This window comes from Tasmannia lanceolata, unplaced genomic scaffold, assembly GCF_043159265.1.
Source record: "Tasmannia lanceolata isolate RefF3 unplaced genomic scaffold, GAP_Taslan_0.1 ptg000037l, whole genome shotgun sequence".
Lineage (NCBI taxonomy): Eukaryota > Viridiplantae > Streptophyta > Magnoliopsida > Canellales > Winteraceae > Tasmannia > Tasmannia lanceolata.
Window position 1 is genome coordinate 17661715 of NW_027518714.1, and position 15022 is coordinate 17676736.

The window sequence follows — 15022 nt, forward strand, 5'->3', positions numbered from 1 at the left end:
CCCGGTACCGATCCTCAAACTTCTTCTCGACCACTCAACTGAATCGATATAACCCCCGCAGTAACTCCCGATAACGAACAACTCCGGGCCTCCTTGATATTCTCCCTTAACCGGTATCGAGTTACTAGGGAAGTTGAACACAATTGCGGGGATCTCGCCCCCAAACGACTAATCCGGACGGCCGTTACATGTAAGGCGCAGCTTTTGAATTCAAAACATCCCGCCTAAGTCACCATCCATAATCTCCGCCCAAAATCATTAGAAATCTATCTCCACGATTTTATTCGCCAGCCATCACGCTCCACGTGGGCTAAATCCAGGGCATGATTGATATCTTCACGATCTTACTCTCCAGCCATCACGCTCCACATGGGTGAGATCAAAGGGACGATTGATATCTCCAAGATCGTGGATCTCCTCCCCTATAAAAAGGGGGCTACGCACTCAAGCAAGGGCATTGAATTCTCCCTCTCTTCTTCTTTGGTCTGGTAACTTGACTTAGCCCTCTCCCATTCCCTGTCCATTGTCTGTGATTGCCCATCCCTGACTTGAGTGTCGAAGTGGTCGTCCGGAGCCACAACTCCCGGCCCGCTGACACTTTTTCTGTGAGCGCAGGATTACAGGTTCTGCAAAGCTAGTTCGTGTAGTTAGATTTTGGACGTCATCAGATTGGCGCCATCCGTGGGACACGACTATGCCAAAGTCGAAAGCTACCTCCAAACTTAACGGTGAAATGGTTATGAGAAGCCAAGCAAGTCAACGAGACCGCGAGCCACCAGAAGAGATGGGAGAGATGGTTGCTTTCGGCGACTCTCCAGTAACAATGACCGTCTTCAACCAACTCACACATCAACCGGGAAGTGTCGCGGCCGTCCTCCAACAAGTACTCCAAATGATCCCTCCCCAACCGGCAGCACCACCTCCGCCCGTAAACCCGCTGGGCAAAGGAATTCATCCTGTCGAGATTTCAGAGGAGCAGGGATCCTCAGAAGGATGAAATCCTTGGAGTCAAAGACCCTGCCAACGTCAACAAGGGTCTGCCTCAATCACCAGCTCGCCACCCGACCATCGCCGTGATGATCGGCATCGAAGGGGTGACAACTCGATGATGGAACCAGCGAACCTACCTCCGCAAATAAGAAGCCTGACGAAAAGCATCCAAGCAGAAGAAAATCCCGCCATCATGGCTGATCTCCAGCGTCAGATGAGAGAACTTCAACAGCAAATGAAGGCACCATGTGATCCGAACCTCTTGGCGGAATGGGATAGCGAGATCGCTTCCCCATTTACCCCAAGAATCGCCAACGCCATCGTCGCTACGAATTCGGATATGCCTCGGTTGGACCTCTATGATGGGTTATCGGACCCTCTTGAGTTTCTCCGAACTTACCGCTGTGCGATGGTAATCAAGAATGCTTCAGGCGCGATGATGTGCAAAGCCTTTTCCGCCTACCTAAAGAAAGACGCTAGCAATTGGTTCAGCTGATTAAGGCCCAACTCCATCGATTCATTCCACGCACTGGGAAAGGAGTTTGTCGCTTACTTCATTAACAGTCGGCCCAGAAAGAAACCGGTCGACCCTCTTCTGGCTTTACGGCAAGGTAAGGACGAAACATTACGGAAATTTATTGATCGGTTCCTAGTGGAACTCCACCAAATTAACAAACGGAACTTCGATATGGTTCGCGCTGCACTCCGTCATGCCATCCGAAATAGAGAAATGAAAGTCGCCTTGAACGTGAATCCCCCTCGCGACCTCCAAGAACTCATGGCCACTTTGGACAGATACATCAACAATGAGGAATCATTTGCCATGGAAATGGAGTTGGAGAACACCTGAGGAACCGAAAAACGAAAAGACGACTCAAGGGCGCTACCGAGTCATAAACAGGCGAGGCACAATGATCGACAGAATCGTTGCGCCCCAAATCCTCAGTTTGATAGGGTCAACTACACTCCTTTGAACAGCACCATCTCAAATATCCTGTACGAAATCCGTGATAGAAAACCCATACACTGGCCTGAAAGAATGAGAAACTCGGGAAAAGGTAAAAGCTCTAACAAATATTGTCGTTTTCACCAAGATCATGGGCACACCACCGACAATTGCTATCATCTAAAGAATGAAATCGAAATGCTCGCGGGACTGAGAATGATTGACCGTTACCTTCAAAATCCCCCAAGGAGCTAGCAACAACCCCGATCTGAAATACATCGTCCGAATGAACGTCATCGCTCTCCAAACCACCATGCAAAAAGCAGTCGGCAAAGAGCTTCGAATCAGGAGGAAGCACCTAAGATCACCTGAAATATTGCCACCATCTATGGAGGTCTTACCGACGAAGGACGCGCTCTTTATGCAGGACAAATTAACTCCATAGAAAACCCCTCCAAGAAGTCAAGGACGGACCCAAGTACCAGTGCGCCTATCACCTTTACCGAGGCAGATTATAGAACAATAGATCGGCAGCATGATGACGTTGTGGTAGTCCGACTCACCATCGCTAACTTTAACGTGTGGCAAATCTTGATAGACACTGGAAGCTCAGTCAATGTCCTCCATCAAGACGCCTTCGCCTAGATGGACATCAGCAGTGATAGGTTGGAGCCTGTTGACTGGTCCATCTACAGATTCTCCGGAGGAGAAGTTAGGGTACGGGGGAAAATCAAACTTCCTGTAACATTTGGGGCTCACCCGACCCAACGCACCATCATGCAAACCTTCGTAATAGTTCGCGTCCCTTCCACTTATAATGGAATCATCAGAAGGCCAGTGCTGAATGAACTGGGGGCAGTGGTTTCCACTGCCTACTTGAAAATAAAGTTTCCCACAAAACTTGGCGTAGAAGAGGTTATCGGTGACCAAGAAAAAGCCCGTGAATGCTACGCCGCCCTGCTGAAAAAGAAAAAAGGCCGTCAAAGAAACCTTCTCCATAGGCGGTACCGACCCTCAAGCTGAGGTGAAGCAGGGAGAACCGGTCGAGGAACTCACGAAAATTCCTCTGTTCCCCGGTGTCGATGAACAAACCGTCCAAATAGGTTCTCTCATGTCAGGTAAGCTTAAAACTGACCTCGTCAATTTCTTAAAAACTAATTCGGATATCTTCGCCTGGTCCGCCTCCGATATGCAGGGAATTCCCTCCAATGTTGCGGTCCACAAATTGAATGTGGATCCAAACTCTAAGCCGGTCAAGCAAAAGAAACGCAATTTCGCCGCCGAGAGACAAAAGCACTTCGAAGTAGATAAACTCCTTGATACCAAATTTATCAGAGAGATTCGCTACCCGGAGTGGCTTGCCAACGTTGTGATGGTCAGGAAATCCAACGGCAAGTGGTGAATTTGCATAGATTTCACGGATCTCAATAAAGCATGTCCCAAAGATTATTACCCGTTACCGAGAATCGATCACCTCATTGACGCCACCGCCGGGCATGAGATGCTGAGCTTCATGGATGCCTTCTCCGGGTACAACCAGATTCAGATGTACGGTCCTGACATTCCAAAAACTTCCTTCGTCACCGACCAATGGCTGTTTTGTTACGAAGTCATGCCCTTTGGCCTCAAAAATGCTGGCGCCACGTACCAATGCCTCGTCAATAAGATTTTTGCCGAACAAATTGGGAAGAACATGGAAGTATATGTCGACGGCATGCTCGTTAAAAGCCTCAAAGCACAGGACCACATCGCCGACCTTGAAGAGGCCTTCGCCGTACTCCGGCGGAACCGAATGAAATTGAATCCCGCCAAGTGTGCTTTTGGGGTTACCACCGGAAAATTCCTAGGCTTCATGGTTAGCCAGCGAGGAATTGAAGCCAATCCCGAAAAAATAAAAGCATGAAATTCCAAGGGTGGTCCCTAGTACGGCAACTATGAGGAGTGAGAATTAATTAGGTTTCTAACAAGTTTTAATCTTTTGAAAACTCAAACCTAAATTGAAAATTAAGAGATCAAAATGAAATTCAAGCACACAAGTTAAATCTAGAGGTGCAATGCAAAGTAAAGAGCTAGAGTTCAAGAGAGAGTTCACCCGAGATTTAAAGTGGTTCGGTCCTCAAAACGCAAGGCCTACTCCACTCCACCAACAAAGACCCGTTGATGGTTTCACTAAGAGATCTTCTTAACTTCGGCGAAGATCGGTGCCGATTACAAATTTCGATCACCTTTAACCTTGGTGGCAATCCTCACTACGGAGAGTGGGCTACGCTTCTCCGAACACTCGCCCGAATACAATTTCTTGAATACGAAAGAAAGAACAAAAATCTCTCACAAGGGTTTACAACTTTGCAGAAGATGTACAAATATAGCCTATAGATCCGAATCCTAATCTTAGATGATGAGAGGCATAAACAAGTTTGATTCACTCTAAGGATGTTCAAGTAGGTTTTTAGAGTGTTAGGATTGATGATTTGAATGTTTGGAATGCCCATATATATAGGAAAAACCAAATATGACCGTTCAATGGCATTGTGGTAATTCCAGCAAAATTCCAAACGGCTCTTTTTCCGACCGTTGTAGTGTTCTCGGAGTTCCGAGAATATTTCTCGGAGTTCCGAGAAAAAATCTCGGAGTTCCGGGAATACACACAGAAGTTGAAAAAAGTCTACTGGACCATTTCTCGGAGTTCCGAGAAGCCTATGAAGAGCAAATTTTCACTTCATGTTTTTGGGCTTCCAACTTAACACCGAGATGGGATTGCTATTAGGGCTGCAACTCGGGTCGGGCGGGTCGGGTTTTTTTTCGGAAAACCCACGATTCCCAAACCCGGCCCTACCCATGATAAATCTCGGGTCGGTTCGGTTCGGGTCGGGTTTTTTCACGTTGACGCAAATTTTTAAGGAAAATTCTTGTTTGGCAAGGCAACTCAACTCATAGAAGCAGAAATTACACTCACATTACACTTGAATCAAACAATGATGTAATTACACTCACATCACACTTGAATCAAACAATGCTGTAATCAAACAATGTTGTAATTACAATCAAACAATGTTGAATCAAACACTTGAATCAACTCAACTCATAGAAGCAGAAATTACACTCACATACAGTAACAGTGGGTGCGTGGGTTTTCACTTTTAACTTTGGGATAATTACATTTACACCCCCTCTAGTTTCTGACACATCCACTTCCACCCCTATAGTTTAAAACGTGACAAATACACCCCTGTAGTTTCAATTTGTTTAAGGTTTGCCCCCTCAGCTGAAGGTTCGTCCATAAATTGAAGGGTTAGGATGATCCGATGGAGCTGATTTTTTGGGCACACCCTAACTATGTCAGGACCCATCAAATGAACGCTTTGGATCATCCAAACAATGTGGGCCCACATTATTTGGATGATTTTTTGGTAGTGTTTAGATTCGGGTAGGGGCCTACATTATTTGGATGATCCAAAGCGTTCATTTGATGGGTCCTGACATAGATATGGTGTGCCCAAAAAATCAGCTCCATCTGATCATCCTAACCCTTCAATCTATGGACGAACCTTCAGCTGAGGGGGCAAACCTTAAACAAATTGAAACTACAGGGGTGTATTTGTCACGTTTTAAACTATAGGGGTGGAAGTGGATGTGTCAGAAACTAGAGGGGGTGTAAATGTAATTATCCCTTTAACTTTTAACTAACAATAGAAAAAAATATACATACTTATGTAACTCGGGTCGGGTCGGGTCGGGCCCCTTCAAACCCGGCTCGACCCGAGATTCATGCGGGCTTTTGAATGCTGAACCCGGCTCGACCCGAAACCCATGAAACTTGAACCCGACCCAGGCTATTTTCGGGTCGGGTTTTACCCGGCTCGAGTTGCAGCCCTAATTGCTATGAGGGTTCCAAGGTGTTGGAACTCCACAAATACAATCACTTATATTTTTAGGGTGTGTGTTTATTTACTTAATTATGCCTTTCAAATCTAAAACTAAGATTGGATCTTAATACAATCTAATATAACTTGATCTTCAATGGATTCTTCAAGTCTTCATTTGTCTTGGATTTTGATGTCTTTGGCCTTCATGAAGTGGTCCAATGAGTGCTTCTTGGCCTCAATCCAAGCAATGTTGTCTTAGCACCAATGTGATCTACAACTTAGACAATCAAACACATTAGAGATCATAAATCACTTGTGTATTTTAATCATCAAAATAAGATGGGAATGCCAAGGTGGAAACCATTGGGCTTACAAAGCACTTTTAGAAATGATAGCACCGAAGGAAGTCAGAGATGTACAAAGACTCACGGCAGAATCGCGGTCCTCAGCAGGTTTATGTCTAAATTTGCCGAAAGGTGCCTGCCCTTCTTTAAAACTCTCCGAAGCGTGAAAGACTTTCTATGGACAGAGGAATGTCAGACGACCTTCGACCAACTAAAGGCATATCCCCAAGCGCTTCTGTTACTCTCAAAACCGGTACCGGGGGAAGATTTATACCTGTACCTAGCTGTTGGGCCTGCCGCGGTAAGTTCTGTACTTGTTCGTTAAGTAGGAAAAACGGAGCAACCTATTTACTATGTATAGACACCCCCATTTTGCTCTGCTTTAATCAACAAAGAAGTTAGTGTTCTTGTTATTAGTCTTTTTCAGTGTTTTCCATTCTCATGTCCGTCCCTTAGGCTTTCTCAATCTTTCCGATCATTTCCGCAATGTTCCGCATTTTTCTTTTCGCTAAGTGTTGAGAATGGTTATTCAAAAGAATCCAAGCCAGGGGAGAATTTGGACCCATTCGGTGGGCCCGCATTGAATATTTATTGAAATTTGGACCCGTGTGGTGGGCCCGCATTGAGCATTTCGATTAAATATTGGATCGAGAAAGTTGGCCCATATAAGAAATATTCGAGTTATCTATGGAGTTTATCGTGGATGTTAACGATCAAATTTTATAGGAATAAGTGTGCCCAACATGGAGTGGAGTTCACTAAGTTGAAACAGGTGGACCCGCCTAAAATTTCGATGAATGGATCTCACGGGAAATTCGGCTAAGGAATAGGCCTAGCATTTGGTTGAGGGATTTAAAATGGAGTGGCCCACTAAATATGCGTGGGGCCCACCCAAAGTAATTCAATCTTATTCTTCGGGATCCATATTGAAATCTAACGGAAAAGATTTGTGGGCCACCAATTGAACAATATGGAGTGAGTTAAGAGGTGGTGTAACCGATCCACATTGCAGCCTATCAATTGGACAGCCAAGATCAGCTTGCGACAATAAATTAGAATAGCGAATCATTTGTAGGGCAGCCCATTGAAATGGATGGTTTGGATCATCTCGTGAAATTGATTTAGAGGGGGCGTATACCATATATATTGAGGCCTACAAATTGGACAAGTTTGATCGTTTTACAGACATGATCTGAGAGGTACGGTTGGCTTACATCGAATGGATGGCTAGGATTGTATAATGGAAATAGCTTAATAGACAAGCTCTCATTGAAGCCTACAGAATGGACGGTTTAGATTATCCCTGTGAAATCAATGTGAGAGCCTAACCTGCTGACATTGTGACTCCACAAATGGGCAAGTAGGACAATTCGATTGGGCAGTTTTTTTTGGAAAGCATCAAATTAGTAACTCTCCCTCTCTTTTCCAGCCAGCAAATCTATCAAATCTTGGATACATCAAACAAAGATGGGAAACTGGCGTGGAGTCTTGAGGAAAGTTTTGGCCGAATCCTTTGCTTTCCAAAAAGTGACCGAATATTGTTTCCATTGAATTGTCTTTGTTGCTATAATCAATTCGGACCTTCCCATAGATGGGGATTGATCATCAGGAAAGAAAGGGAGGGAGGCTCTGGATTTTAAAGAAGAAAAGAAGAATCGTGTCCTCGACAGCAGCGAGGAGGAGAGGAGAGGAAACGAGAGAGGACAATGGTGGTCTTCATCTTCCTGATGTTTCTCACAAAGTAAAAGTTACCCCCATAATCACCTCCTCCATCTCTCAGTTTTCATTTTACCCTCCTCCTCCCACACTCTGTTCACCCACCCTCTTCAACCCAGCAGAATAGAAGCTTGAAAAAAAAAAAAAAAAAACGCACAAAGAAACAGAGGCTCTGTTTTTTTGGTTTTGGAGAAGAATACTAGCTATCGGTCCCCCTCGTCTCTGGATCTCTCCCATTCTAGTATCTCCAGCCATCTATCCCTCTCTCTCTCTCTGTTTGGATCTATCTCTTATTCTCATTCTCCCTCCATCTCGAAAAACAGAGCATCGGTTTCTGTTGTTTTGTTTCAAAAAATATATATATATATAAAACCAAGAAAACAGAGTGTCGGGTATCTGTATCTTCCTTTCTAGATCCCTCAAGCTTTGTTTCTCACACCCTCTCTACATCTATCTCTCTCGACCCATCTTTCACTCCCTTTCTTCATCTCTCTCACCCTCATCAGCCCACCAACATACAGAAAGAAGGAAAAAGGCAAAAGATCGGTGTTGGCTTTCACTCTCTCACTTTAACCTCTGTGTTTCTTATCCCACTCTCTCAAATCTGTCACATTCTCTATACCCCTCTCACCCTCTCTTTGTCTCCCACTCCCCCACTCTCCCACTCTCTCATTCTCTCGATCACCCTCTCATCACCCTCTATCACCCTCTCAACAGACCTCTCATCACCCTCTCATCACCCTTTGCTCATTCTCTCTCAGTTTCTCTCTGTCAACCTCTCTCTCGTTCACTCTCACACCCTTTGTCTCCATCACCTCCCTCTCACTCTTTCTATATACTCATCCCTATCTCTCTCTCCTAATCCTTGTTAAAAAAAAAACAACAAAAAAAAGAAGAAGAAGAGAACGAGGAGAAAAAACAGAGTGTCTCACAACACTCTGTTTTTCTCTCTCATTTCTCTATCTCTCTCTTTTGCTCTCTCTCTCTCTCTCTCTCTCTCTCTCTCTCTCTCTCTCTATTCCTCCTCTCACCCTCTCTACCAATCTCTTACTCTGCCAATCCCTCCCTATCTCGCACACTCCCTCTCCTCACAGTGGTTTGAATTTTTCAAAAAAGAAAAATAAATAAAGAAGTAAAGAGGAAGAAAAGCGGAGCGGATCGCAAGTCAGCGGGATTTTTTCGGACTCTGCAGCTCTCGGATTCGGCGTGGAACTGTATCACAGGTAGGTACACTGTTCTCGAATTTTTCTGAAATTATTTGGTATTTTTTTAGATTTTTGCATGATTTTTAAGCAATTAAATGATTTTAATTCAATATTAAATGTGTGAGCTAAAAATCATGATCTGCGTGAGTGTTTCAAATCCGTTTCGTCCCAAAATTTAATACGATGTTCTACTTAAATAGAGTAAAATAACTATCGGATCGGATCGGACATTGGATCAACGGTTTTTTAGAATTTGAGTGAAGAGTGGTAATTTATTTAAAATATTGGCTGAGTAATTATGAAATTCGAAAAAATAGCCATCTCAGGATGATCTATTTTTTGGAATTTTAAAATTTTTTTGCGTTCATCACATCAGAACAAGGTTGGAGGACGTTTTTCGGAATCGTAATTTTCTCGAAAATCGTGTTTTAAAAATAGAAAACTCTTCAAAAATATCTTTTCGACGAAAAAAAATAAAATATATACTAAACGAATTCCAAAATTAATGAAATTTTGTGGGAAAATAATATGATACTGATACATTCTACCATGAATTGTTGAGAATTTTTAGAATTTTTTTGGTATGTTATTTTATGTTTTCTTTGAAAATTATCAGATTTTGGGGAAATTTTTACTGACATCAAATCACCCTTAAAATTCACAAAATGTTTACAGAAGTCTTATATTCTATATTTCTTGTTGCTGTAAAAGTTTCAAGTACTTTGGACCTTTTGTTATATGGGATGTAGTGTTAATTCATAATCTAGGCTGAAAATTGAAAAATTCTAAATTGATAGTAAATAGTTTCTAAAATTCATGAAAATCTCACAGCATGCTATAGTTACTTATATCTTATTTCTGTAGAAATTTCATTGGATTTTGATTTCTATTTCTAGTAGTTTCTGTGTTATTTTTGCAATCTGATTAATTAATTATTAAATCAAAATTACATATGGGCTTATTGTAAAAATCTGTAAAAATCTTTCAGTAAGCTACATTTCATCATATCTTGCTGCTGTAGAAGTTTCAACTCATTTCGAATTCGTTTACAACAGTTTCACTTGTAAAATCACTCATATGTTTAAAATTGGTAAAATTCGTTGAAAATCCGAAATTAATTGAAAATCATCTGAAAATCTCTAAAGAACCTTAAATCTCTGTCACATTTTAACTCCTTAATCCATTGAAACAGAAATCTTAGGATCTTTAGATTTCCCTGGAAAAATGGCCAGCGCATTCATAATCGTATCCCAATTGCAACCGATCTTTGACAATTTGAATATTTAAGCTATAGCACGTTGTTGGCTCCGAGGTTACTGTCCACGGAAATCCTGAGATATGCCAAGCAATAAGGTGCTATAACCTAAGTATTAAATTGCACAAGGAAAGAGCGCACGATTCCCTTCCTTGGATGCTGTTCTGGGCCGAAATTGATGAACCCTAGAGCCATTGGTAATCCTTAAATGTCCAGAAACTGAAAATCCTTGAAATCTGAAATTCATTAACTTCAAGAACTTAAATCGATTCATCTCGTGTCTTTCGGAACCATTGGATTATGGTTTCCGTCGTAAGAACCATTAGAGGCCAATTTAGGAACGCTGGTGTCGTGTCGTGTCCTAGGTTTAATGGAGTCTTAGGTTTTAGGTAGTCCTAGAGTTAGGAGTCCAGCCTCATCACGGACGTTTGCTATGTATAGCAACCGTGTCATAGGTCTAGTTACACTAGTCGCCCAATCTTTCCCTAGGACAAGCCTAGTAAACTAGGATGTAGGCTAACCTGCATTAGTCTAAGGAACAACTTGCATTTAGATAAGAATCATATAGCATCTTAGATAAAATCCTAAGATAATAAAATCCTCAACTTGAATTAAATAACTTCTCCTAAAACTGTTGAAACAGTCAATCCCGTCTAGGTCGGTGTCTAAGTTGAGTTAGGCATAAGTAGCTTAGCTTAGGTGCACCGAACTACGTCGACTCTGATCCCAATGAGGCTTGGGTACGTAGGCAGCTTGGATGTCTGATGGCATACCAACCGCGAGTCGGCACTACAACAAATTGTGGTGTTTTGTATATTAATTTTCTTGTAAATGCTTAATTAAATCACTTAGGATTTTTTTATGAAATTAGAATTTTAGGAGAACTTTCACTTAGATTGAATCCAGATAAATTAAGAAATCAAGATACACATTTAGGATTCACATTGAAATTAGATCATAGGATGCATGTCCCGTAGTTAGCACATTAATAGAGAGTTGAATGAGTCATTTAAAATAAATTTAAAAGAGTTGGCTTTTGGAATCGAAGACCGATTATCGGACAGGAATGGTGCATGTGGTGGATAAATCCCCATACCTTCCATTCTTGTAACCAGGTAGCGAGTCTAGATTTCTGGTTAATTATGGGTCCTAGATCCCACATCTAGGTGGCGACTCTGTCAGTCTCTTTTGTGTGGAATTCGGATTGCCTTAGTGGTCCCAAGTTCACATAAAAGATGAATTAAAATCAATAATTAAAATGCACACGCCAATCGCGTGGGTACGAGAGACCAAGAGAAGGCGTGGCGGCTCGCGCCCCACCCCTCTCGCGGGATCGGGTCCCACACTATGTTAGTAGAGTACTCCATGACGCTGAAACTCGATATCAGGAGATTGAAAATTTTGCCTTCGCTGTCGTCATATCTGCGAGAAAACTCCGTCCATATTTTCAAGCTCATCATGTTACCGTACTTACTGACCAACCTCTCTGGAAGATATTGCAGAAGCCCGACACTTCAGGGCGTCTAATTAATTGGGCGGTTGAATTGGGCAAATTCGACATCCAAATAAAGCCCCGTTCAGCGATCAAGTCCCAGGTGCTGACGGATTTTATAGTGGAACGTACGGTACCGATAGAGGAATCCGAAGGACCAAGTCTCCCAGCCGAAGGAGCAAGTCTGAGCCAACAGAGCCAAAATCCACTATGGATGTTGTACGTGGATGGCTCCTCCAATCCTGGGAGCAGTGGTGCCAGCCTAGTCATAACAGGGCTAGACAATTTTATTGCTAGTACGCCCTACGCCTAGATTTCAAAGCATCCAATAACGAGGCAGAATACGAAGCTTTGATAGCAGGAATAGCTCTCGCCATCGAATTACGAGTTAGTCGGATCAGAGTCCACAATGATTCACAATTGGTGGTCAGCCAAGTAAATGGATTCAGCGAAGCTAAAGAAGAGCGGATGATCAAATATCTAGAAAAGGTGAGAAAGGAAATCTCCACCTTTGAAGAATTCCAGATAGTGCAGGTTCCCTGGACCTTAAATACCCGCGCCGACGCTCTCTCCAAGATGGCCTCGTCCGGAATGTTAGAACCAGGAAACATCTATACCGAGATCCTCTCTCAGCCTAGTGTTGAAAAAGAAGAAATCCTGCAACTCAACGAGGAACCTAGTTGGATGGATCCAATAATACGATACTTGAAAGACGGTGTCGTACCCTCGGATAAAAAGGAAGTGCGACGCCTGGTTGCCAAGGCCACCCATTACATCTTCGATGGATAGGAGCTGTACAAGCGGTCCTTTTCATGGCCTTTATTGAAATGCCTCCGACCCTCCGCTGCGGAACTCGCCATGAGAGAAGTCCACGAAGGAATCTGTGGCGATCACTCAGGCGGGAAGGTATTGGCTCACAAGATCCTCCGCCGAGGTTTTTTCTGGCCAACTCTCCAGCAAGACGCATCTGACTTTGTCAGAAAATGAGAACAATGCCAGAAGTTTGCTACCATACCTCGTCTCCCTGCAGTTCCCTACAAACCCATCTCCAATCCGATCCCCTTTGCTATGTGGGGAATGGATCTGTTAGGACCTTTTCCTAACTCAACCAAGGGACACCGAATGATGTACGTTTCCATCGACTACTTCACTAAATGGGTCGAGGCCAAGGCAGTGAAGAAGATTACTGCCAAAGAAACGGAAAACTTCTTCTATCATGATATCATTTGCAGGTTTGGTATTTCGCAGGTCCTTGTGACCGACAACGAGACCCAATTTGTGAGCCGAAGGTTCAAAGATTTTTGCGGGAAACTCGGTATCGGCCAACGATTCACCTCAGTCGGTCATCCACAAGCTAACGGACAAGTGGATGCGGGTTCGATTCCCGCTACCCACTCCATATTAATTATTATTATTATTATACGTGCATCGTTGATTTGGATATGCATCTTTTCTTTATCCCCTAAAATCTCTCACATACAATACAATTCGTTTATAGGAACGGGCGATAGGAAAGCAAGAATGCGAAAGAAGAAAATCAGAATGAAAAGCAAAGCGCCCATTGTCTAATGGATAGGACAGAGGCCTTCTAAACCTTTGGTATAGGTTCAAATCCTATTGGACGCAATTTATTTCCATCTATTTTTGTAGATTGCTATGCCAAGAAAGATATTTTGAATGATTCGAACCGGAAACACTTCTCAACGATTCCTTTCCTCTTGTACTCAGAGTGATCAATTTCTTTATGTTTGTTCCTGAAGTATAAACAGTTCCATTTGTTCCAGAATAGCTTCCTTCAAAAGGGCTTCTGCTTGTTCGGTGAATGTCTTGGTAGAAGATATGATTTCTTAGAACTGAGGTTTGTTTGTTTTTAAGTGGGTACGTAACTGAACGAGAAATTTCTTTACCTGTCCAATATCTAACGGATTAAGATACCCATTCGCCCCAGTATAAATAGTAAGTATTTGTTCTTCCACTGTGAGAGGGGCTGATTGAGATTGTTTGAGCAACTCGCGTAATCGTTGACCTCTTGCCAACTGATCAAGATCAGCAGCGAATTGTGCAAAGGCTTCTAACTCTGCGAATTGAGCCAGTTCCAATTTTGATTTACCAGCTACCTGTTTCATGGCTTTAATTTGAGTTGCGGATCCTACTCTGGAGATCGTTAACCAATCAGACTCTCTTACAGGGGTTGAAGAAACGCGCAGAAAACGCCCGGGGCTTATGGGCGGACGAATTACTGAATCTCCTCTGGGCCTATCGAACTACCCCCAGAACCACAACAGGAGAGTTGCCATTTAGTCTCGCCTTTGGGGTAGACGCAGTCATACCCATTGAGATTGGAGCCCACTCTCCGAGGCTTGAAGCATACAATGAAAGGGCCAATCCCAACCACCTAAGGAGCAGTCTCGACCTGGTTGAAGAAACTAGAGAAAAAGCCCGAGTCAAGATGGCCACGTATCAACACAGGGTTGCCCGATACTACAACTCCAGGATGAAAGAGAGAGCAGTAAGAACGGGCGACTTGGTGTTGCGACAATCCGAAGTCTACTACCCTCGCAACTCGGGAAAATTGGCTCCCACATGGGAGGGACCCTACCGCGTATCCCGCACTCTCCAGCTGGGATCATACCAACTGGAAGACTTAGAGGGCAATCCCATTCCTCGCACTTGGCACATTCCGAATTTGAAGAAATTCTACCAGTAGGCAAGAATGTAATTCATTTTCATTTCCTTACTTCCAATAAATCTATGTGTTAGTTCTTTTCTTTGTGATATTGCAGACATGTAATCATTATCCCCAAGTAATGAAATCTCCCTTTCGATTCTCCATCCACAAGAGTGGTTACTTCCCAGCATTAACCAGTCTCCAAATTGAACAAGCTACTGTAGACACCCTCATTTTGCTACACTTTAACCAACAATAACCTAATATATTGATCCGGAGAATTTCATTGGTAAAATAGGCATCCTCAAATTTTCTGAAAAACCAAAATGATAAAGAGATGTACCTGGTGAGATGATTAGATCCGAAAAATTGAAAAATACCCTGATTGGTGAATTTAGTGTGTTAAATCCATGTGAGAGCCCCTCTATCATGGATTTATATGTTTTGTCATTATGTCTCGATCTGACTTTACGGATCTTCAATCGGGACAAAATAAGCTAGGATCACTTCACAGCCCGGGACCTGATTCCATTCCGAGAG

The 15022-nt window shown here is 43.0% G+C and overlaps 1 protein-coding gene across 1 annotated transcript; it reads left to right on the forward strand.

The window, feature by feature from the left end:
* Positions 1–3437: 3437 nt before the first annotated feature.
* LOC143861280 (uncharacterized) lies at positions 3438–14521 on the forward strand. The gene is made up of 4 exons (XM_077372220.1): positions 3438–3791; positions 11711–11917; positions 12112–12303; positions 14003–14521. Exons 1-4 carry the CDS (start codon positions 3438–3440, stop codon positions 14519–14521), a joined length of 1272 nt encoding a protein of 423 aa, XP_077228335.1.
* The last annotated feature ends 501 nt before the right edge of the window (positions 14522–15022 follow it).